This window comes from Trachemys scripta, chromosome 2 (genome assembly GCF_013100865.1).
Source record: "Trachemys scripta elegans isolate TJP31775 chromosome 2, CAS_Tse_1.0, whole genome shotgun sequence".
NCBI classification, from domain to species: domain Eukaryota; kingdom Metazoa; phylum Chordata; order Testudines; family Emydidae; genus Trachemys; species Trachemys scripta.
The window spans coordinates 77,863,088-77,888,434 of record NC_048299.1 but is presented as its reverse complement, the minus strand read 5'-3'; the positions used below and the strand labels follow the sequence as shown (position 1 = coordinate 77,888,434).

Below are 25,347 nucleotides of genomic sequence, written 5' to 3'. Positions count from 1 at the left end.
GCCATCTGAGTGACATAAATTATGCCAGCATAAGAGGTAGTGTGCACAGTGCTATGTTGGTGGGAGCGCTTCTCCTGCTGACATAGCTACTGCCGCTCGTTGGGGTGGTGTAATTATGTCAACAGGAGAGCTGCTTTGGTACAGCTGTGCCAGTCTACGCGCTGTACAGTAGACACAGCCTTTCGGTGGTTTACCATAACCTTCCTTCATCTAGTGAGCCCAGGACAATTTAGTGCAGCGTGCGTCAACTCCTAACAGTACTGATGGTGAACCCTCAGTAAACAATAGGTTTTGACTGTGGCACCAATGGTTGCTGGAATTAGTGTCCTGAGCATTCCATGGCTGGATAGCAGGCAACGGCCTACTGGCCCATCAGAGAATTAAGAAAGGTAATATACTATTGGAAAATAACGGAGCACTGATTTGAAAGGTACAAGGTACATCAGAGGAATTCTTTATCATTCTTTTTTGTATCATGAGAATAAGTCATGTTTAATTTCTGCTTGCAAGGCTGACAGGGAAATAGGACTAGAGAATTTTGTATACATGATAATTTTTCCTAACTTTTTTTGGTAAGCAAAAATATATTTGCACTGCTTCATTCAGTATTTTGCTACAGAAAAACTGTAGAAGAATATAAGGCTTAGACAGACTTCTCTGTGAAATTTTGGCATTTCCAATCTTTTTCCACTTTCCCATTTTCTTGCAGTTATTAAAAAAGCCAGAGAGTTGTTGAGCTTTCCAGCCCACAAAATCATTTTACCTCTCTCTCCCTCCTGTGCCATTCATTTCTAGCCATTCTTTTTATGACCAAACACAACCATTTAATATGCTGTAAACATCAAGACTGAGCTATATTTCTCACTCTGCTGCATTTGATTTTTGCTTTTTTATCAGCTGTCAGGAAGCTATTGTTTCAGAAACAAGATCCTGTTTTGCAGGTGCAACTTTCCCCTGCAATTAATAGCCTAGCCTATAGATTTCTAACAATTTGATGCATGTTCAGTTACCTCCAGAGTTTCACTCCCAAAAGAGGAGGCTGAGTTGAGGAGCTGTCACAAGACAAGAGTTCCCTCACCCTGAATTCCTTACTGCAAACAGTTCTCACACAGAACTCGTGGCAAGTTCAACACCAAATGCTTTATTTACAGTGTGACTACAACAGAACAAGTTTCCCAAAGCTCAAGGTTCTTACATTCTCCCTGTTGTCAGTTGGCATGCCTGTGTGTCTTCTCTACATGTGCTGGAGCCAGCAGACATAGATAGCACTACCCAGAAAAAACACAGACTTGGTTCGGGGGCGAAGGCACTCGGCCAGGTTTATTGCCGACGAAGCACGGGCCTAGCTCCCTGGATCCGTGTCTACAGGTATGTTAACACATGTATGCCTGTGATAATTGACTCAGCTCAGTCAGCAGCAGGACTTTCTGCTGCCCCCTTGGCTGGACAAAGGTGCCCCTTCTTTGATTTCTCTTTTATACATTGATGCCAATAAGTTACGTATTACAATTCAGATGTATTACCAACATGTTATCGACACTACACCTTGTACCTGCTGGTTCAAACAAAACATCTCCACCCATCATTCTGTCCTCCTATCCTTGTCTTAACTGGGGGTCGGTGTGTTCCTGTACCATCTCCCAGGATTTTGTTTATGCTATAACTCTATGTTGGGGTGAACCTGTACTAGCCTTTATGAATACCCAGTGTCCAGTACTTCTTAGGAGCATCTGTGTTTTAGCAATGTCAGACATGTTTTTGCCAAGTTCATGTACCAGACAGTGAATTTGTAAGCAGGCATTTGCTTTATCATGGGGCTTGACTTTGGCTCATAACATGGCTTGGCTTTGCTAACTGTGCTTCAGGCCTCAGGTCTTTCACCAGGTCCCATGCTCCAGGGTCTCTCTCTCTACTACACTCCCTATGCATAGGGTGAGGGTGGGGAGAAGAGATTTTACCTTTTTGAGACCCTGGGCTTCTCAGGCCCTCCCTTGCAGCCTACCCCTCTCCTCTCTTCATCTCTCCCTTTTAGCTGTTCTCAGCTGATGAGATGAGCCACCTGGTAAACTGGTTAATCATTTAGTCTTTAGCCAATTATCCCCCTAATTTGCCTCATGTAGGGATGCTTACTAAGTGGTGAGTCAGCCTAAGATTACTCACACTATGTCACAGCCCCTTTAAAAAAAGTTGGCTCTTAAAGAGATAAGTAATTGAATGTTTAAGTTACAGGCGTAAAACTGAATTCTAAATAAGGTAAAGTAATGCAATCGTCAAGGGGAAAGGATTGTTTTAAAGAGATAGTCACTGGTTAATAGCATAGGCCTGTTTGCTGCAATTCTGGCTAACAGAAGGTCAGTCATATCCCTCAACAGAAATGTGCACAATCTTTTATTCCCCTGTTTATCCAAAACCTCTTTTTCATGGCGATTTAAGAGGTCTTCCTGCCCTGTAGGAAAAATAGGGTAGCAGCATATCTGTAAATAAACCTCCCCCTACCATATAGGTAGTTGATTATATTATGAAAAAAAACACTATTTTTTAAAATTCATGGTAATTTTAGATCCTTTTATTCTTATTTTGTTGCAAAACTGCTTTTGTCATAAATTCCCATTAATGAAAAATGTTGAAGTAAAACAAGGCACATCAAGCTCCATATAAATGGCCAAAACACTCTCCGACAGCTGCCTTCCTCCCAGAGTTTTTCTTATAGTCTTTGCATATAGATAACTGGTTCTTGAGTGAGGACATACCTCATTCTCTGCCCTCTTCACACCATCTTCTGAATTATATTTCCGGAGGAAACCACACTGACACTTTGTTCACTGGCCAACATCCAGAAAACAAAATCTTACTACATTGGATTCCATGTTGAAGTGGACACTTATCAAACAGCAGTATTTAGCTTTCCTGTGGAGTTGATAGCATTCACTGCATAGAGAATGAGAAATACTGCAATGCCACAACAAAATTAGCCACTGTGATTGTACAGTTTTTAAGGATAATGACCATACAAATCTGATTAATTCCACAACATTTTAAGTTAAAAGGAGGATGAAACTTTTACTAGATATATTTCTAATGCACTTTACAAACCAATGGAGATATCATGCTCTGCAGTGGATGGGGTATATGTGGAGCTAAACCGTTCTAATTTATCACCATGAAGAGCTGGACAGTGTTTGCAGAGGTAGATTGCAATGTCTTTTTGGAAAAAGGTATAAAGATATTTCCTAAACTTTTCACCAGCGAAGGCATAGATCACAGGGTTGATACAACAGTGGAACATTGCAATAGCTTCTGTCACTTGGATTGCTATCTCCAGCTGACTGCTGCCCTCACAGGTATTTAGGGAAAATGAATCTTGAAACGTGTATATGAGAACAACAATGTTGTATGGTGTCCAGAAGATAAAATAAACAATCATTAGGATAAAAATAAGCCTGACTGCCTTATGTTTTTTCTCATTCCTACGTCTCAGTAATATTTTTATAATTTCTATGTAGCAGAAGATCATAATGACAAATGGAATGACAAGTCCCAGGATGTTCATCTTTAAAATCAGGAATTGCCTCCATTCTTTTTCATAATTTGATGGATAATGAGAGCTGCAAGTCCAGCGAGGACCTTCCTTTTGAACACTATGAAATATAAACCCTGGAAGAGAGGCTAATATTGCAATACCCCAAATGACAACACTTGTGAGGATGCCGTAGGTAACTGTCCTAGCTTTTAAAGCAAACACTGCATGGACAATGGCCAGATATCTATCTATTGTCAAAAGTATTATGAAAAACATTCCACTGTAGAAGCCAGCAAAATAGACCCCTGAAAGAATTTTACACATTGCATTTCCAAAATGCCACTCATCTGCTATGTAGTAAGCCCAAAATGGCAGGGAAAAAATAAAAAGCAAATCAGAAATTGCCAGATTCAGCAGATAGATGTCAGTCATGCTTCTCAGCTTCTTGTATTTTATCAGGATCAGCACAACGAGCACATTGCCCACCAGGCCAAATATCAGCACCAAGGAATAAAGCGGTGGCACAAAGTGGGATGCAAATTGTTTGACATTATTTGAACATGGTGCTGCATCAAACTGTTCATAGTAATACGTTGTTGTCTGTATCTCCATCTCCGGTTCACTGGTGGAAGTGTTCATTTTGCACTGGCCTAAGAATGAAGAAATGGATGATTATTTACAGGGTACTGTATAGTATCACAGTGAAACACAGGAATGAAATACATTGTATTATATAATCATATGTTTGTACCAGCCATTAAAATGTACTGTGCGTGTTGATTTTCACTTTAGAATACCCTTTGCTGTAAGCAGGATAACTGCTGATGTTAAGAGGTAAAAACAAAATTGCAGATCACGTTAACAACGAATTTAGAATTAACTTGCTGTTTGAACTTGATAAATATTGTTTCCCACTTGTACTATGTATGAGAAGTGTTTGTCTTCAGTAAACCATGTGGCACCATAGCACAGGTGAAAACTAATTGCCGACTGACTAATAGCAGAGGCAGCTAGTTCCGAGCTGGGATGCTAGGAAGGTGGAATAAGTGGTTTTCAGAAGTGTTAGAATGAACCAAAAAGAGAGCAACAGAAAAGAAGAGAAAACAGTTAATATTTTTCAGCTTTCTGAACCACATTCAGATATCACTAGCCCACATCAAAGCAATAAGCCACGAGTGTGTGCGCACTGGTAGGCTCTGGGTGCAGAACATCTAAGTAGCATTCCACAGGCAAAAATGTGCAAAATATTGTTTGTTGAAAATTATTTGTCTACTTCTAATGCTTATTCTTTCAACAAGTTCTTAAATTTCTCATGTAAAAGGACTTCTCTGTACTTCCGTATTTGGTTTCCATTGGCTCAGGAAAAAATAAGGGCCTGGCATTAGGGTCCATTTATCCCACTATGGCAATATAAAGTGGCCTTAATATCAATGTAAATTTATACCCAATTTTATAGTATCAGAGTGGATTAAAGGGGCCCTTGTGTAAATGAGAATAAGGCCTGTACTCTTCAGTTAAGAAAATTGTTCCTCTTTGTCTTTAGGACTTATTTTCATTTACACCCAGGTGACTTTAAACTGCTGTTGTCATACAAAGAAGCCTTGAAGAAAGTGAGTATATATATATATATATATATATACATACATACATACTTTAAGGACCTTTTACATCATCAGAGCAATGTCAAGTGGCCTTTCTGTAAATGAGAATCAGGCTCTCTTTTTGTTCTTGTTTTTGTGATAATCTCCTTGTATACAACAAATAGCTGATTTACCTGTTAACTGGGAAAATGTGGAAGAGGAGGTTAGACAGCCAGAACCTCTCTTGCAGTTCAGAACAAATCCAAACAGTGAAAAATGTTTATATGTAGACTTTGAATGAAAACCGATCACTGTTCTCTAGCATCCAAGGAATATTCACCATGTTGTGCTCAGCTGCTAACCTGCAAGAGAATTCACAATATATAAATTGATATTCAAACTCCTCCCCGAATGACATCTAATTATTTAGAAACGATCATATTTTCTGTGCCATATTCTTGTATTTTAAATCTTTTGTTTAAAAAAATACTCTTACAATGTCCATTTTGAATGTATCCATAGTTAGGATTGATTATCTTGTTCTAATTACTGGATTCTGCTGACATTTAATACTAGATTATAATGAGCCACTTGATTTAAGATTTTATTTTGTCTTATTGCAATGGCCTTTTGCCTGAACGCTAACATGTTATTCCTTCAATATCAGAAATGCCTACTCTCTGGGGTATGAAAGTTGGTTGGAGTTAATGATTTAATAGATCTTTTCCATTAGTAACACCAGAGCTAGGAAAACTGTTAGCAGCTGTTTGCAAATTATTTGTGAACAAGTTTTGCTATTTAAATACATTTAAATAAATAAATAAATAAATTTCATTATTAAAAAATATTCAAAAGTTTTATGCAAAATATTTCAACCTATGGATTTTTCATGAATTATTCACTATGAGTATAGCTTTGAATATTCATTATTTATAATTAAGGATTTGTACTGTGCAATTGGTCATGTAAGTCACATGATATTGTTTCCTCTCCTTGCTCAGATGACTGCAACTTTTCTAAACAGGAGGGTTTGACTAAGGCCTTTCCATTGTGTACTGTGGTGTGGATGCATCTACACTAGTTTCTGCGAACATTCTTGCAAACCAAACAACTCATACAAATGTTTACAGAAAACAAATTAAAAGGTTGTAAATACTGAGGCATCTTTCATGATTGAGCAAAGGCTACAAATACTCTTGCCTTGTAGCGTTTTGAATGACTGTACTATATTTGAGAAAAGACAGAAGTTTTGGGTGTGATGTTTGCCACCTCATCTGCAATAACAGTTTCAGTGGAGGAGCAAAGTACACAAAACTCTCGGTGGTGATAGTTAATACTGCACACATCTTTTGTTGTATTTTCCCTGCTAGGTTGGAATTCAGCTTTGTGACTGTACAATCTTTCAGGAGGTGATTTGCTGCACAGTTCCCCAGTGACGTTGTGGCCCCATCTGCGAGCATCAAGAGGAACTCTTCATTCAGTGCTTAATTCGTGTCCCTCTCTCGCTGATGGTTAAACATTGTACAGCCTCTGGTTTGCTTGGCCTGTTTAACCAAAAATATATTACTTACAAATAAATCCCACATTAAAAGAACATTAAGGCTGCAAAGTCTTGCACTGTAAAGTCAGGAAATGTCAGAATGAAGGTTGCCTGTCAACGCACTCAGCTACAAAGTGGCTCATAGAACTCAGAGCCCTAAGGTAGGTCTGTGACATACTGGGGCACAATCCAGATTAATGAGTAGCTGTGTCACTCCTGCCTGTAACCTGGGGTGCCCTTTTCAATACCTTGCTACTGTAGCCACTGAACTGGACTGCTCACAAACAGCCACCAGCATGTAAATCACTCACAGGCATGTCTATTTCTGCTGCAGCCAGTCAGCCGCACCTTGGCTCTTACCAGCTTTAAAGATTACCCCAGGCTGACCCCAACACACTCCCAGTCCCAGATTTCCCCCCAGAAATGTATGTCCTGTATTGCCCAGTGCTCTCCTGGATAGTACAACTATATTAAGTCAATTATTCCTCTAAGGGAATAATATCCCAATTTATTACCTTAAATAGTTATCCAGACACTTTAATTTAAACACACTGGATTAGATAAAACAGTAAAACAAATTTATTAAACTACAAAGAGAGAGATTTTAAGTGAGTACAAGTAATAAGGCATAAAATAGTTACAAGAAAAATAAAGATAAAATGCTTACTGGTATCTACTTAAGAAACAATACTATACTTATCATTTAATACATGGACCCATGTTTTATTTATTGTGCACCGTCCAAGCCCTGCACTGAACACATAATTAATAATTTCCTAAGACTTTTTATGGTGCTCATCACTAGACCATCTGAGTGCCTCGCAAACAGTAATAAGTTTATCTTCAAAACATCCCTTTGAGGTAAAGGATATTATCCTCATTTTACAAATGAGGAACTCAGACATAGAAAGATTAAGATAAATAATGTCCACTCATTTTGTGTGCTGAATTTGAGATCTTTAGGGCTGATTTTTCAGACCATTTAGCAATATGTAACACTTCAAAGCAGAGCTCCCATTGATTTCAGTTGCAGTTGTGTGTGCTCAGCACTTCTGCAAATCAGATCCTGGGGTCTCAAGCTGGGTACCCAGAAAAAAAAACACACTTAGTGATCTCTTGTGAAAAGTCTGATTTATGTGACTTGTCAAGAATCCCATAAGAACACTGTGGCAGAACTGTCTGTAAGATATAATCAGAAGAACATTGTGACCAGGCTTTTGTTCTGAACGTGTCATTTCATTTCAGAAGCTTCAGTGGTTCCTATTCTCATGATGCTTTACAATTGACGTTCGTAATGTGAAATCCAAAATCGTTCTGTGTGTAAGTCCAATGGACCCATTCAGGCTTCTTCATGCAGAGCTAGCCTACCATTCAAGAGATCTGAGTTTTCACGTGTCTTAGTTTCTGAGCATACTGATGAGATGAGTTTCCAGGGGTTCCATAATAGTGCTCACAGATAAATTTGCTAATAGGTGAGTTTTGAGGGTGCCCTGTGCCTGAGCTTACTAGTAGGAGTTTTCAGGGTCCGCTATACCTGAATTTGCTGGCAAGGCAAAAGAGTAAATGTTGAGGGTTGCCCTTACCCCCAAAATTACTATGCGCCAACATTTTATTTATTTTTTTAAAAAGAATTCCTTCAGCCCTTTGGTTTCCCCCCCAACCAGCTTCAGTGATAATGAGGATGTGGGACAATCACCTCAAATGTCTCTCTCCTCAATCTGCATTCAAGGATGGCTGATGAGTTTGAAAGAGTTGGATGAATCTCCAAACATTCACCAGACTGAGATAACAGGTGGGAATAAGTTTTGAGACCCCATCTTTGTAGCTGAGGGGCTTCTACTGCTTCAGGTAGAAATGCAGGATTGGGTGATCCAGAGCACTGAATGGCACATTAAGAAACATAAGGTTCTGAGCTGAAGCCTAATGAAGTCAATAGGAGCTTGTCCATTAACTTCCGTGAACTATATATTTCCACCAAATGAAGAGGGGCTACTTCTCTTGTAGCTTTTTGTGCTAAACTCTACCACAGTCACCTGTTTTCCCACAATTGCAGCAGAATCAGGCTCTCTTCTTCTCAATATGTGAAGAGGCTGATAGATGGCAATCTCATGTAGCTTTTCTCTTATGAGCTACTGTAATATCCTACATAGCACAAAAATCTAACACCAAACAAACCAACAAAAACTGACATATGAAACGTTCTGCTTTTAGGCTGCTGGTGTCAAAATTTGTTCTATGCAGTGTTCTTGTAGCCAAGTCGGTCCAGGATATTAGAGTGACAGATAGAAGTTGGTCCAATAAAATATATTACCTGACCCACCTTGTATCAAAATTTAGTAGAAGTGTTCCCTAATTCAGAATCCAATTTTGTCTGCCTCAGCATTTTATTATACTTTGTGTACAGTTGCTCTCACTTTAAAGTCTGTCAGGGTTGTCTACAGAAGCGACTCTACTGAAGCATGCAGGATAACCAGAGCCTGTCTGCCATGAAAAGAGATAAACCATTGAGAAGTAAAGGAGAAGGGGGGCAGAAATCAAGTACTTGGGAGAAAGTTCCATCCCCCAACACCAATCTTAAAATCTGTCTGGAGAATTTCACTATGTGAAGACCCTGTTTAGTAGGGATGATAATGTCCATCTCTGAGGGATGTCTCTCAGCCTGTTTTGTGTTTAGAGATAGCTCTGTTGTGAGAACGCATTGGTGACAGTTCCCCTTCTCTGGATCATGTAACCTTCATATGGTGGAGATTCAGAGGGTATGTTTTTTGAGGAAATTTTGACAAAAGCAGAGCTCTAGTATCAAGATCCTTCTCATAAGAACATAAGAATGGCTCTATTGGGTCAGACCAAAGGTCCATCTAGCCCAGTATCCTGTCTTCTGAAATTGGCCAATGCCAGATTCCCCAGGAGGAATGAACAGAACAGATAATCATCAAGTGATCCATTCCATGTTGCTCATTTCCAGCTTCTGGCAAACAGACACTAAGGACACCATCCCTGCCCATCCTGGCTAATAGCCATTTATGGACCTATGCTCCATGAATTTATCTAGTTCTTTTTTTTACCCTGTTATAGTCTTGGCCTTCACAACATCCTCTGGCAAAGAGTTCCACAGGTTGACTGTGCGTTGTGTGAAGAAATACTTACTTTTGTTTGTTTTAAACCTGCTGCCTATTAATTTCATTTAGTGACCCCTGGTTCTTGTGTTATGAGAAGGAGTAAATAACACTTCCTTATTTAATTTCTCCACACCAGTAATAATTTTATAGACCTCAATCATATCCCCCCTTAGTTGTCTTTTTTACAAGCTGAAAAGTCCCAGTCTTATCAATCTCTCCTCATACGGAAGCTGTTCCATACCCCTAATCATTTTTGTTGCCCTTTTCTCTCAAACACTGTCTCCAAGGCTAAACCACAACTGCTTCTATCTTATATGCAAATCAAATGTGGGTGAGTAGACAAATGCATGCAATAAAGCAGTTATTTTCAACCTGTGGTCCGCAGACTTTGTCTAAGATTTTCCTCCACCTGAAATTTTTAGGGGTCCACAAATGAAAAAAACTTGAAAACCACTGCAATAAAGTATCAACTTTTTGCAATGAGTACAAAACTAGAAACATATTCTCTAAAATACCTGCATGAAATGTATTCCTCTCATCCAAACAGACATTCTTAGTTAAGAAAGATTCCAAGGAGTAGGATCTTCTAAACAAATTGCAAAGGAAATCACTATTTGCATGTATTTTTTAAGAAATTGAGTCTAATAATTATTTCTGCTTGTGTACATTCAGAGAAGAAGAGTGTTCAGCTCTTGAAAAGAGGTCTGTCTGCTTGTCACTTAACAGTAAACCAGGGATGCATATTTTAGGCATCTTTAGGAAATGCTGCCTGCAGAATCATCCCCAAAGAAACCCATATTCTCGCACAGTTAGTTCCCACAGGCTTTTGGGGGGATGGTTCTACAGAAGACAGCTATCTTCCTGGCTTCTTCCCCTCCTGCTCTCCACCCACCTGCTGAAACTGCAGAGCTATTGATGGGGAAGCCTGCAGGGTACTTTTCGCGGGGGGGTAAAATGTGAATTTTGTCATTGTTGTTCATCTTCCCACACACCTTCCACACATATAGGCCACTTTTGCTGGGTATTGTTGCAGTTTCTGACTTGTCTGTGTACATGGTGGGTGGCTAGATGGTTTAGACGTCAATCTAGTTAAAGCTTCAGACCTTGAAGAAGGGGACTTGTCACCAGCTTTTACCCCTTCAAGGCCTGGAAACATCCTTGCACTCAGCATTTTCAAATGTTCAGCAACTCTGTAGTTTGGCTTTCACTGTGTCCACTTCCAATTGATCTGTCATCTTGTCATGTGGAATTCATTAACAAAAATACTTTCAGCATATGCTTCGCTACATGAAATAGAAAGTATGTAAGAACCTAGTTTTTTTTCAAATTCTTGAGGTTTCTGTTTCCAGTTGGGTTTGTCATCTTGAAAATTAAAGTATTTCTCTTCCATACTTGTCCAATCTAGAAACTCTGGAGACAAAATGACTTTAGATTGTACAAAATTCTTCATATAACTCATCCATGTCAGTAACCTTATCAGTTTTGCATGCTTCAGCTTCGGGAAACTCTTCAAAGGAACACTTTTGCCAATAAGACAGTTTCTTGTGCACACTGTTTTCACTGAGGTTATATCTATTTTGTAAATAATTTTGAGCTCGCTGTTAAAAAAAAAAGCAGAACCTCTGTTTCACACTTCCTTCATTCACTTTCACTGAGATTCTTTAGTTTGAAAGTCACAACATAACCACAAATGTTTTCATTTATTCTGCATTTTAGTTTCTTGTCTACACTGGATATCAATTTAAACAATGAAGTTACTGTGAATGAGTTTGACTCCAGAGCTTTAGTAGTGTCTGAATATTTTTAGAGCACGGCTCAAGAAGAAACAGTACAATTCAGCAATTTCATTCCAAAACTATCCCATATTACTCTAGGACATTCATATGTCTCCAAAGATTGAAAGTGACTTGTAAGCTCTTTCCAACACATTGCTACTGAGTTAATAGCAGGTACAAGTGACAGCCAATGTGTGACTACATGACATAGAATTTTACTGTGTTCTACTCCAGCAAATTCGCAAAACTCTTTAAGCTGATGAATTCTTGGTGAGTGAATGTTAAAATGGCTGTAAACTTTTAAAACTAGGTTTTGTACATCAATGTTGAGTTTAGTTCCTGCACATCTTGAGCTGTTGTGTGTGATGAGCTGAACAATGGGCAGCAAGAAGATCATGGTTTTTCTCTTTCAATTTTTGTAAAACACTGTTAAATATAGAAAAATTAACATTTGTACTGTCTGTCTCCTCTTAGCATCTATTAAGCAGCTAAGAGGAGAAATTAAAGAGGGTAGGACTTTTCAGCTTGGAAAAGAGGAGACTAAGGGGGGATATGATAGAGGTATATAAAATCATGAGTGGTGTGGAGAAAGTAAATAAGGAAAAGTTATTTACTTGTTCCCATAATATAAGAACGAGGGGCCACCAAATGAAATTAATGGGCAGCAGGTTTAAAACAAATAAAAGGAAGTTCTTCTTCACACAGCACACAGTCAACCTGTGGAACTCCTTGCCTGAGGAGGTTGTGAAGGCTAGGACTATAACAGGGTTTAAAAGAGAACTAGATAAATTCATGGAGGTTAATGACTATTAATGGCTATTAGGATGGGTAAGGAATGGTGTCCCTAGCCTCTGTTTGTCAGAGGGTGGAGATGGATGACAGGAGAGAGATCACTTGATCACTACCTGTTAGGTTCACTCTCTCTGGGGCACCTGGCGTTGGCCACTGTCGGCAGGGAGGATACTGGGTTGGATGGACCTTTGGTCTGACCCAGTATGGCCGTTCTTATGTTCTGTTTGGTATAGTATGGTATGGTGCTATATGACTAGCAGATATTTCCCAAGTTGTGCATTTGGGGACACTTGAAGCAAGAGGGTCTCAGAATTGCAGGCCTGACTGACTCAGTTATGGCATCACAGCTCGTTGCTCAAGGAGCACGCTGAGTTTGAAACTAAGTTGATTTACATTTCCAAAGGCGGTTTGGTCAAAACCTCCTCACAGCAGTCAGTGAGAATGAATGTTGCAACACTACAAGAGAACAAAGCCATATAAGAGGGTGGAGTTTCCCTCATCAGCAGTGCTAGCTCAGAGAACAAAAACACACACCCAAGTTTTCCTTCCCTTTTCAGGGTCCAAACACAAGGCTTCCCCTTGCCAATGGATAAATAAGTAAAACAAGTGGAGGCCCCTTTTTAACAGGTGATGGTGTTCTTTGATTTAAGGTGCAATGTTCACGTGACTGGTGATTTGGATGAGGTCTGGAGGTGGGGGGGAGAATTTACCTTTAACAAATCCTAAATGGTTATTGTGATTAAGTCTGTCAAGGGCAGCTAGAGCTTTGCACGGATGCACTTTCAGGTGGAGTTTGTGTAAGCCCCAAATCTAAATGAAATCAAATACTGAGCCACCCTCTTCGCAGACGTTGGAAGGAGATGATGGTTGGTTCCTCCCAGCAGGTGTGGCTCAATATCTCTGCCCTGGATTTAAGGGAGTAACTCTCTGGGCAGAAGGAGCACTAGGAATCTCCGCAGGGAAACCCATAGGACCAGCCAACCTTGGGGAGAAAGCAAGGGTCACCCTTCTCTTGCTCTATTTGTGTTACCAATTGGAAGGTCACACACTTTATATCCTGTGTAGGCCAGGCATGTTCACCCACTAGGGGATCCTCATATCCCTCCATTTCCCACCCTGAAATTCCCCGAGTGCCACCATCCCATCCCCAGGACTGACCGTAAGTGTTTTGTTGCTCAGGGAGATAAATGTTTTCAGCGCCTCTACACAAGGGACATGTGCATTCATACAAAACTTGTCGATTTGGCACCTCCAAATGTTGGTGTCCAGGATGGCTGCCCTGCCCATCCACCCCTAAGCTGGCCCTACCCATCCCCCTCTATTTCCAGGACTCCCTACAGCTCCCCAAATTTCCCTCTGCCAAGGGTTATGTGTGCCCCCTTCTCCCCAGGGCCGGCTCCAGGCACCAGCATTCCAAGTAGGTGCTTGGGGCAGCAATCTGCAAGGGGCGGCCCCCAAGCAGCGGGCCGAATTGGCGCCGTGGATGGCGGGGGCAGTCCATGTGCCATTAGGGTGGCACGCGTGTTTCCGTGGCGGCGGCAATTCGGCGGCAGCTTCTATGTTCAGTTGCCCGCGGCTGCAATTCAGCGGCTTCTGTGTTCCGGCTGAAGACAGAAGCTGCCGCCAAATTGCTGCCGCTACGGAAACATGTGCGCCGCCCTAACAGCACATGGACTGCCCCCGCCATCTGGGGCAGCAATTCAGCACACTGCTTGGGGCGGCAAAAACAGTAGAGCCGGCCCTGCTTCTCCCTTCCCTCTTATTCACACCTTCCCACTCACCAGGGTTCTGTGTGCCATGCCCCCTTCCCCCAGACAAGGTCCTCCAATCCCCTCACCAGGGGTTCTGTGCCCTCAACCCTCCCTTCTTCAAATACCCCCTTCACACTCATGCTACAGGCTCTGTCTACCCCCCATTCTCATCCTTAAATCCAATGCTAGGGGCTTATGGGACTCCTTCCCCTCCCATACCAGGGGCTATGTGCATTCCCCTATTTCCCTCTCCCTCCACTCCATTATTTGTCTTCTTTCTGTCTGTGAGAGGACAAGTAGAGATGAGATGTTGTATTATTCAGAAAATGTTAATGGTGCCAACCAAGCAGTTGTTTGGTCTATAGCCAGTTGCAGAAGTGCTTGAAGCTGTGGATCTGCTAAACAGCAGTTATCCCATGTGTCCCTCATTCCCCCTCCCCTTTCAGTTTTCTGATTTTCCCCAAAACCAACAGAGCTCTGGCCATTGATGTCTAGAACATTGCCTGAAATTTTGCAAGTAATCAGATGTGGAGCTCAAAAGTTATAGTGTTACAGACAGAAATGCTTTTGAGTTGAGTATAATGCCAATAAAACCCAAGGGAATGGAGTAAGTGTGAACTACATTCTGTTCAGAGCAGGGTGAAATTACTACTCCAGTTTCTAAGGTATAAGCCAAGCCCCAATTCCCCTTCCTGGAATTTAATCAGCACAACACAAGTCTTTTCTAGAGGTCAATCTTCCTTTAGACAATACTGGCCTCTTCCTTTCTATACATGACAGCTGAGCCCTGAACATTGAGACCCAGCACATCTGCTCTCAAATCACTTACCTCTTGCCAGTATGGTTCCATATCCCTGAATATTTGGCAGGAAAATGATAGGTTTGGCCCTACCTGGATGAAACCCGGCTTTGCCCTTAGGTGACTTCCAAGACCCAGATGCTTTATATTCCTCACTAAAAGCAAAATGATATTCTTGCAAAAATTGCGAGTTCCTGAGCCTTTTTGCTGTTAAATACAAATAGTTGATTTAAAGGATCACAATCAAAAGATCCTGTTTTTCCTTACATTGTAGCTTCCCATTTAAAAAAAGTGGAACATTAACTATCAGTATAGCAAGACCACACAATATTAATTCCACACATAGCCAAGATGCTAGCTGTAACCAACCTTCCAAAAATGCATTGTTTTGGCATCAACGTGTCCTATATTCTCAACATATTCAGAAAAACACACATATAATACTTTTTATTCTTATAGCAGAGTGCCTGTGAAAGCGTTGTACAAACATCGATGAATTAAGCTTCACAGTACAGTAGAACCTCAGAGTTACGAACACCTTGGGAATGGAGGCTGTTTGTAACTCTGAACAAAACGTTACGGTTGTTCTTTCAAAAGTTTACACCTGAACATTGACTTACTACAGCTTTGAAACTTTACTATGCAGAAGAAAAATGCTGCTTTTAACCATCTTAATTTAAATGAAACAAGCACAGAAACAGTTTCCTTACCTTGTCAAAGCTTTGTTTTAAACTTTCCCTTTTTTTAGTAGTTTATGTTTAACACAGAACTGTGCTGTATTTGCTGCTTTTTTGTCTCTGCTGCTGCTTGATTGTGTACTTCCAATTCCAAATGAGCTGCGTGGTTGACCAGTCAGTTCGTAACTCTGATGTTCGTAACTCTGAGGTTCTACAGTAGCACAGTGAGTAAGAGAAACCAGGGCACAAAGAGATGAAGTGAATTCCTCAAGGGCACCAAGCAAGTCTGTGACAGAGGTGGTAATAGGACTCAGCACTCCAGAGGCCAGTCCTGTGCTTTAATTACTAGGCTCTACTTCCTCCCATATGACCGATTCAAAGAAAATCAGATTGGAGCAATTCAAAAAGTTCTAAAGAATTTAACAGGTCCTGCAGTCACAACCGTTTCAGAGTGGGATGATATATATAAAAAGCAGGATAATGCTCTACACCAGAGATTCTCTATCCTGGGGTTCACAGCCCCAGATGTCAGAGGGTCATGACCACCCTGCCCTTCCTATTTTGCTAATGAGGAAGGTGGGTCTCAGTACCAAAAAGGAGAACCACTGCTCTATCCTATATAACTACAACTGCTAATTTACAATGGAATTGCACATTATATGAAAGCAGGCCTTACACCAAGTGTTTGTACTGCAAGATCCAGTGCAGTTTTTCTGGACCACTCCTGCCACAGATTTTAATTCTCTCTAAGCAATAGAGAGCCTCTTTACATGTGGTGATAAGATGTTAAATGGTACAGCTTCAGCATAGTGCAATAGGAGTTGCAAGCTCAGATCGTGGCATGCGATAAAACTGATACCCTTAGATCAGATATGAAGGATTTTATGTTTAATGTGCTCCTGTTCTTAGATGAAGCCATCTTCAAATCAAAGTTTTCCAGAAACAGTTTCAAAACCAAAATCCGGAGTTGTTTTTAATATAATGTTGGTCAGAGATTTTTCAACAAGACTTCTCCTGTTTGTCCTGATGGCTTTGGGCAGCATCTCATTCCACTGCATTCCCAACTAGCTCAATCCCCATCTTGTTTCCTACCTGGTTTCCTGCTCAAATGGTTCTGAAAGGCTGCATCCCTGGCTTCATTACACCATCATTAGTATTAATTCTTAATCATTTACTATACCTTTTCACTTAATACATGACAGAGAGAGAGAGAGAAGATAGATAAGATACTCACTGATTTTTCAGGCTTCTTATGGAAAATAACGGTATCTCCGTTTTTGTGACCAGAAGGGTGATTAACCCTGTCTCCTTCTTCACAAACTAGGAAACATGGAGCTTCCTGTGTGAAGAGAATTCTGCTGCATCTCAGATGTTTTGCAAGCATTATTACAATAAGTGAAGGAACAGTTCTTCTTTTCTAAAAATGGACCTTCAACAAACAGTTCCAGCTAGAACTTAATGGAGACCTTACAGCTCTGAATTCTGACAGTGCATGTTAATTGCATAATTGAGGGATTAAGGCTCCAATTCTGCAGATTCACTAGCCCAGTTATGTCACAACTGGATTGTGGACAGTCAGATTTAGTGGACAGAGCATGAGTCAGGCAAAGCTGGGTACCAGAGGGTCAGAGACCGAGATGGGTCAGAGACCGAGATGGGCCAGAGAACAAACCAAGAGTCAGGTATCAGGAGGCAGGCAGGGTCAGAAGCCAGAGTCTGGGATCTTTCACACACACCATCTGAAGCAAGGCAGCCTACACTGTTGCTCAGACAACTCTCTAGCATGGCTTCCTGGCTTATGAACCAGTGCCAGCCAATCAGTGGGCTGCAATGAGCTGCCACTCAGGTCCAGCTGAGCGATACTTCCTGCTGGGCCCAGCCTCACAGGGTCCTCCCATAGGAGGTGTCAGTGCCTCCTGTGACGGGTTGGATCACAGAAACCCCCTTGGGAGCTGCCACCCGATGTGCAAAGACTACCCCTGCTTCTGTTTTCCCTGCCAGCTCAGGACTCCAGCACCCTGTCTTGCTGAGCCGGACACTCCCGTCTGGCTCCAGACACAGACCCAGGGTCTGAATCTCCTGTCCGAAAGCTGCAAGTTTACCTGAAAACAGCTCGCAGTAGCGTGCTTGTCTTTAGCACTCAGATGCCCAACTCCCAATGGGGTCTAAACCCAGATAAATCCGTTTTACCCTGCATAAAGCTTATGCAGGGCAAACTCATAAATTGTTCGCCCTCTATAACACTGATAGAGAGATATGCACAGTTGTTTGCTCCCCCAGGTATTAATACATACTCTGAGTGAATTACTAAATAGAAAGTGATTTTATTAAATACAGATAGTAGGATTTAAGTGGTTCAAAGTAGTAACAGACAGAACAAAGTAAGTCACCAAGCAAAATAAAATAAAATGCACAGATCTATGCCTAATCAAACTGAATACAGATAATTTCCTCACCAGTTCCAGAGTGCTCCCTTTTACAGGCTAAGCTCCTTTTAGCCTGGGTCCAGCAATCACTCACACCCCCTGTAGTTACTGTCCTTTGTTTCAGTCTCCTTCAAGTATCCTGGGGGGGGGGTGGAGAGGCTCCTTCTTTAGCCAGCTGAAGACAACCTGGAGGGGTCTCCCACAGGTTTAAGTAGACTCTCTCTTGTGGGTGGAGACCCCCCTCCTCTCTCCTATGCAAAGCCCAGCTCCAAGATGGAGTTTTGGAGTCACCTGGGCAAGTCACATGCCCCTGCATGACTCAGTCTTTGCAGGCCGATGCCATTGTCCACATGGCATCTTGCATGTCTCCAGGAAGACTTCTCATGTGGATTGGAGCATTCCAAGATGCATTGTTCCCTAAGTGTCTCCTGATCAGGTACTTAACCTGGCAAATTCCTTCCTAAAGAAGCTGACCAAATGCCTCACAAAGCTTACTTAGAAATCAGGCAAGCATACAGCCCATATTCTTAACCTCGAGTAGAAAATGATATATGTGTACAAATAGGATGAATAGATATAGTAGACCATAACCCTTATGGAGATATGTTACATGGCACAGGCAGCACAAAACATATTCCAGTTATGTCATACATACATTTATAAGCACCCCCTCCCCATAAAGCCTTATGGGGTACACTGTCACACCTCCCCTCCCCGGTTCCCAGTTCTAGCCCTGTAGGTTCTTATATCAACTTCTCCTTCATGTCCCTCTTTGGGGTGGTGCAAGTTCAGGCATGTCTGGGGGAGCCTTGTGAAATTCCTCCACCAGGTTAGTGGTGTGGATATGTAAGGCAGGCTCCCAAGCATGCTTCTCAGGGCTGTAAATTTCCCAGTCCATCAGATAATACAGTTGGCCATGTACCCATTAGGATTTGAGGGTGACATGCACTTTATATTCCTTTTAATGGACCTGGATTTCAACTGGAGGAGGTGGTCATGTGGTTTAGTCAGGGAAGGGGATCTCTGTGTAAGGCTTCAGAAGAGAAACATGGAAAACTGTGTGTATTTTGAAAGACGGGGGAAGCTTGAGTTTCAATATAATCAAATTATTCTGCTGGAATATTGGGAAGGATCCCAGGAACCCATGGTCCAATTTGCAGCAAGGTCTTGGTCTGTAGGTGTTTGGCAGAGAACCATACCTACTGTAAATACTGGAGCTTCTTGTCACCAACAGTTTACATGCCTCTTGTAGATCTTCTTAGCCTCTAAGTGGTTCTTGAGTTCTTATTGAATCAGAGACAATCGGTGATGGCAGGGTTTGGGGAGACTACTGGTAATGCTGGTTGAAAACAAGGGTGGAACCCATAATTAGCAAAGAAGGGGTTTCTACCTGTAGAGGCATGGTTGGGGTTATTGTAGGAAAACGCTGAGTGTAGCAGAAGCATGGACCAGTTGTCTTGATGATAATTTATGAAGCATCTCAACTACCGGTACTATTCCAATACTTGGTTCACTCATTCTGTTTGTCCATCTATTTGGGGGTGGTGTGCAGTGGAATGCAGTGGAGGTGAATATCTGGATGTCCAGTAGACTGAACGCTTCACACAGAAGTGAGGGATGAATTGTGGGCTTCACTTGGAAACTATGTGGTCTGGGAGTCCATGGAGCTGGATCATGTTGTGCAGTCAGAATTGTGCAGTAGTCTCGGCAGAAGGAAGCTGGTTGCAGGGGATGAAGCTGGCCATTTTGGTCAGGCAGTCCACAGTTGTCAAGACTAGGGTGTAGCCATCAGACGGAGGGAGCTCCATAATAAATTCTAGGCTGATAGCAGACCAAGGCCTCCAGGGGTACTAAGGGGTCTGGTTCAGGGTGTCAGTATGTGCACGTCACTCACAGGAATCCATGTATGCTTGGACCTCATCCCACATGCAGGGCCATGAGAAATAACTGGCAACCACGCAGGAAGTCTTCTGGCAAATAAAGTGCCCTGCCAATGGAGCACCATAATACAGCCATAGCATCTCCAGTCAGAGGTGCTCTGGGGGCACAAATATGTGCTCAAAGTCCGTTACACCATCCCTCATTAAATGAAGGGGCTGTATCCTAGGGCAAGTAGGTCTTCCTTTGAGGCAGACTGGAAGAGGGAGAGCTGGATTGTGGCAGTGGCAAATTACCAGACTTGAGGAGGTAGAGGTCTCAGAAGCTGGTTCTTCAATTCCCTGGTGGTATTTCCCCTTCCACAGTAGAGAATCGGATTTCCCATTTTGATTTCCTGAGCTGTAGGTAATTGTGAACTTGAACCGAGAAAAGAAAAAGACCTACCTTAGCTGCCTCTAATTCAATACTCAAGCCTTGCAGAAATACCCGAGGTTCTTATGATCGGTGAAGAGCTGTATTGGGTGTCGAGCCCCCTCAAGGTGATGATGCCATTCTTCAAATGCAGTTTTTATGGTGAGCAGCTCCTTGTCCAGTATTTCATAGTTTATCTCCACGGGGGTAAGCTTCCAGGAATAAAATGCCCATGGGTACAGAACTGATTGCGGCCTGAGTTGTGAGAGTACTGCTCCTAGGGGCACATCTGCTTCACTATAAATGGATGATTTGGGTCAGGGTTTGCCAGGATCGGGGCTGTGGTGAAGGCGACCTCTAACTGGTCAAAAGCGAGCTGGTCTTTGTATGAAGAGGGAAGTCAAGAGGGTTAGTAATTGAGAGAAGTTGGTGAGAATCTCCTATAAACATTTGCAAAGCCCAGGAAGCACTGAAGTTCCTGGAGGCTCCAAGTTCCTGTCTAGTTATGGATAGGTTCCACCTTCTGCAGATCCATCTGGATTCCCTCCTGGGAGATGATGCAGCCCCAAAATTCAATGGTAGCCTGGTTGCAGGTGCACTTTTCTAGTTTGGCATATAAGCCATGCTTCCATAGTCTTCCCAGGATGTAACAGACATGGTGGTAGTGCTGCTCCAGGTTCTCAGAAAATACCACTATATCGTCAAGGTAAATAATCATGTAATGATCCAGGATATCCTTGAACATGTAATTTATGAAACGTTGAAAGGATGCAGGGGCATTGGTCAAGCCAAATGGCATCACCAGGTATTCAAAGTGCCTATATTGGGTACAAAAAGTGATCTTCCATTCATCGCCAGGCCTTTTGTGCACTAAATTGCATGCCCCCTGAAGATCTAGTTTTGTGAAGATCCTGACTGTCCTCAGATGGTCCAGCAATTCTGGAATGAGAGTGTAAGGGATACCAGTTACATATAGTCACTTGGTTCAATGCACAATAGATGGGTCACTATCCTCTCTATAGACTTTCTTCTTCACAAAGAGGACCAGTACCTATTCTGGAGAGCTAGGTAGCTAAATGAAGCCCTTTGCAAGGTTTTCCTGGATTTACTCATGCAGCACCTCTAGTTCTGGTTCATATGGAATATATCCATAGGGCACCTTTACCCCAGGCTGTAGGTCTATCAGACAGTTGTAGTCTCTATGTGGGGGTTGTGAATCTACATTCTTCTTCTTGAACACATTCAGGTAGTTGCGGTATTTGTTGGGGGAGAGAGGACTGAGGTTCTGGTCTAGAGACACTCCCACTTGGCTACCCCCTGCCATCCAGGCTTCTGTTTCTGAGGGTCTCCTCCCATCCTGGGGCTCCAGGCATGGGTCATTTGAGGGCTGATTGCTTCATTGGAGGCACACTTTCTGACAATATTCAAAGGAGAAGCTAATGTTCCTCCACCACCAGGATATCATGGATCATGCTATTCCAACCAAAAAATGCCATGAATTATTGGGAAGAATGGGGAGCAGATTACATTGAAGCAGTTTGTTTCTTGGTTCCCACCCACTACAGCCTCTGACAGTCTGAGTCATCAGTCCCAATGATAAGGGTGACCCATCAATCGTCTCCATCAGGCCTGGTGCAGGTTTCAGCCAGAGGGGGATCCACAGGGTTTTGGCTGCCTTAGCATTTCTAAAGTTGGCAGCAGCCCTTGAGTCTATCATTGCTACTTGTGTGAGGGATCTGCTGCACCTGCCCCAAGACCTGCAACTGCAGAAGCAACTGGAAGTGCAGTGAGGTTCCCAGGTCAGGTTCTACTTAATGACAGAGAGGTGATTCTGGACCACGGAGCTCTGGTGGTGCCTAGGCCACACATCCCTACTGGGCTTGGGCTAGTCTGTTTCCTGAGTTCTTCCAAGCAAAGCAGGAGGCAAGGGCATGTCCTGGTCCCTCTCAATAAAAACAGAGGTTCCGTTGTCCTCAACACTCTCTCTTCTCTGGGGTCAGACATTGGCGGTTCAGGTTGACCTGCCTGGGTTTGGGACTTGGTTCCACAGGCCTGTGACTTTCCCCAGGGTACAATCTGGACAGATGGACAACTGTGTCACCTCAAATCTCTAACCTGGGGTGCCTTTTACACTGCTTCTCTGTCAGAGAAACCACTCCTGGTCCTGCTCACACACAGCCTCTAATACATAAAATCACTCCCAGCTGAATTACATGAATACTTTGGCCAGTCACTCATGAATTACATACAGGGTGACACCAGCAACTTCCTAGTCCCAGACCTTTCCCCAGAAATGTGTGTCTTATACTGCCCAGCACCCTCCTGGACAATACAAGCGCAGAGAAAGTCCATTATTTCATCAATGGAAAATAATATGCACAAACAATGGTACTTCAAGTGGAAGTTCCCAGACACTTCACTCCAAACACCCTGGTTTAGATAAAACAATAAAAGAAATGTATTAATACAGTATAATAGCTTTTAAGTAATTACAAGTAATGAGGCATAAAAGTCAGAATTAGTTACAAAGAAGATAAAAGATAAAATGCAGACTAGTACCTAACTTAGCAAGCTAAAAGAATTCAAGCAAAGATTTTTCTAAGCACATGGTCTTTTCAGTCTTTTACTGGCTGAAAGTTTCCAAGCCAGGACCCCTCCCACAGTTCAGTGTTTCTTCAGGAGTTATTGCAGCCGTGAGCAGAGAGGAATGAAGTAGAGAGGAGATGTGTTGTTTTTCTTAATTCTTATACTATTCTACCCTCTTTGAGGATTATGTCCAGCTGGGGTTCAGCAACAGCCAGTCTGTTTACATAGGAACCCCCAGTTGTTCCATTGTCAATATGTAAAGTTCTTGTTTACACTCTTCTTCCTGACGAAGAATGGCTGCTTAATTAAGTGATAGTCTACTTGACTTTGACACCTGGCTTGGATGTTGGTTTGTCTTTTGTTTCTGAGTAATTGGTTTGTGCCTGCTTTTCTAAATGTGGAGCATGTTACAGCAATGTTATTCAGTAGAATCTTATAACCTTACATACAATGTCGATACACATATTTTATGAGGACAATAATGTTCAGCAGATTACGAATTTCCAATGATGCCTCACAAGGCATAATTTGTATAAAATGTATCATGTTCTTATAAAAAGGATGGGCATAGGGGTATAGTCTGTTACAAGACCTTAGCTTAGAAGGCAAGTGTGGGGATGTTGGGCCACTCTTCCCTTCCTTCTTTCATTCAAGCAGCCAAGAGGCAATACACAGGGTGAGGTCAATGAAGGCACATAGACAGGTAGGGTTTTCAACAATGTCATTGTTTACCTCATCACTGAGCCCCCAGTGGAACTGGTAAAATTGGGCTGCCTCATTACACTCAGCATCAGCTACAAGCCATCGGAAGTGGATGGCATAGGAGGTGGATGGCCCTTGCCTCAGCGAAGCTTCCAGAGGGCAGCATCTTCAGAGGAGATGCAGCTCATCAAAGATGGTCATGAAGGTTTGTAGGAAGGCATCCTAGTCCGAAAGCACTGGGCTGTTCTGCTCCAATGGCGGGAGGGGGGAGGCGCAATTGAGCGCTTCACCAGAGAGCAAGATGACTACTAGCCCCACCTTAATCTTGTCTGTGGGATATGTGCAAGGGTGGAACAGAAGAGCAGCCTGCATTGATTCAGGAAACCCAGGAATTTCCCACAATCCCCATAGAATCACTCAGGCAGTGGCACCATGGGGGCTTGTTTCCAATCATTCATGGTCTATTTGGGCACATAGTGTCACCCCTTCTCCCTGCGAGCATGCAAGTTGCTCGCTACTTCAGCAGTGAGCTGTAACATCTGATCCTGCAACTGGGCTACTTGCTTGCACAGGTGCTGTGCTTCCAGCACACACTGCGTAGCGTAATAGGTGTGTAATGCAAAGTAGGTGTGTAATGCAAAGTTCTCTGCCTGTAGGCAGATGACTTGATCCTAGTCCCTCAGGGGGCTGCTGGTTGGAAGGCGGCCTACCCCCTCCATCATCTGTGAAGGAGTTGGATGGAATTGGTGGGTGGGTGGGTGTCAAAAGGTGGTCTGAGCAAACTTTCACAACCGGGCAATGGGCAATCAGACCTAGTGATCAGAATGGGAGTCAGGAGTCAGGCCAAATCAGGTACCAGACAGTCAGAGTCCAAATCAGGCCAGAGGATAAACAAAGAGTCAGGTGTCAGGAGGCAGGCAGGGTCAGAAGCCGGAGTCTGGGATCTCTCACTCGCAGGGTCTGAAGCAAGACAGGCAAATCAGCTGGGAGGAAGAATTTAATAACAAAAATGTGAATGATATGGGGAATCATTTAAGGACACCTTACTAGATCCCCCAAAAGCCATAATCCCACATTTAAGGACGAAGGCTGTGCTGGTTTAAAAAAAAAAACTGGTTTAGAGGGGAAGTGAAAGCAGCTATAAAAATAAAAAAATAATATACCACAAATGGAAGAAAGGAGAAGTTGATAGCAATGAATATAAATAAGAAGTTATTAATTTTGTACAGTTCCTAAGAGAAACAAAGGGACTCTGTGACCAACAGAGTTAATGATAATAAGAAGGAGTTTTTAAAATATATTAGGAACAAAAAGAATTCTGACAGTGGTATTGGCCCAATACTAGATGGACATGGTAGAATTATCAATAATAATGCAGAAAAGTGTTCAAAAATTTCCATTCTGTATCTGTGGAAAAACAGATGCTATAGTCCATCATATGATGATGACATTCTTTCCATTCCACTAGTATCCCTGAAGAATGTTAAACAGAAGCTAGTAAAGTTAGACATTTTAAAATCAGCAAGTCCAGATATCTTGCATCCAAGAGTTTTAAGAAAGCTGACTCAGGTGCTTGCTGGACTATTAATGTAGATTTTCAATAAGTCTTAGGTCATTGGGGAAGTTTCAAAAGACCAGAAGAAAATCTAATGTTGTGCCAGTTTTTAAAAAGAGTAAATGGGATGAACCAGGTAATTATAGGCCTGTGAGCCTGACATCGATCCTGGGCAAGATAATAGAGTGGCTTATAGGGGACATGATTAATAAAGAATTAAAGGAGGTTATTATAAT

At 42.3% G+C, this 25,347-nt stretch overlaps 1 protein-coding gene across 1 annotated transcript; it reads right to left on the bottom strand.

The window, feature by feature from the left end:
* Positions 1-1,397: 1,397 nt before the first annotated feature.
* Positions 1,398-15,633, bottom strand: LOC117872473 (C-C chemokine receptor type 5-like). Its single transcript, XM_034760955.1, has 3 exons — positions 15,587-15,633; positions 5,295-5,462; positions 1,398-4,170 (listed from the first exon to the last, which is right to left on the bottom strand). Exon 3 carries the CDS (start codon positions 4,157-4,159, stop codon positions 3,086-3,088), a length of 1,074 nt encoding a protein of 357 aa, XP_034616846.1. The 5' UTR covers positions 4,160-4,170; positions 5,295-5,462; positions 15,587-15,633; the 3' UTR covers positions 1,398-3,085.
* Positions 15,634-25,347: the final 9,714 nt, after the last annotated feature.

What these genes read in the sequence shown, in the direction of transcription:
- LOC117872473 (XM_034760955.1), bottom strand. Translation starts at nt 4,159, where the DNA reads ATGAACACTTCCACCAGTGAACCGGAGATGGAGATACAGACAACAACG.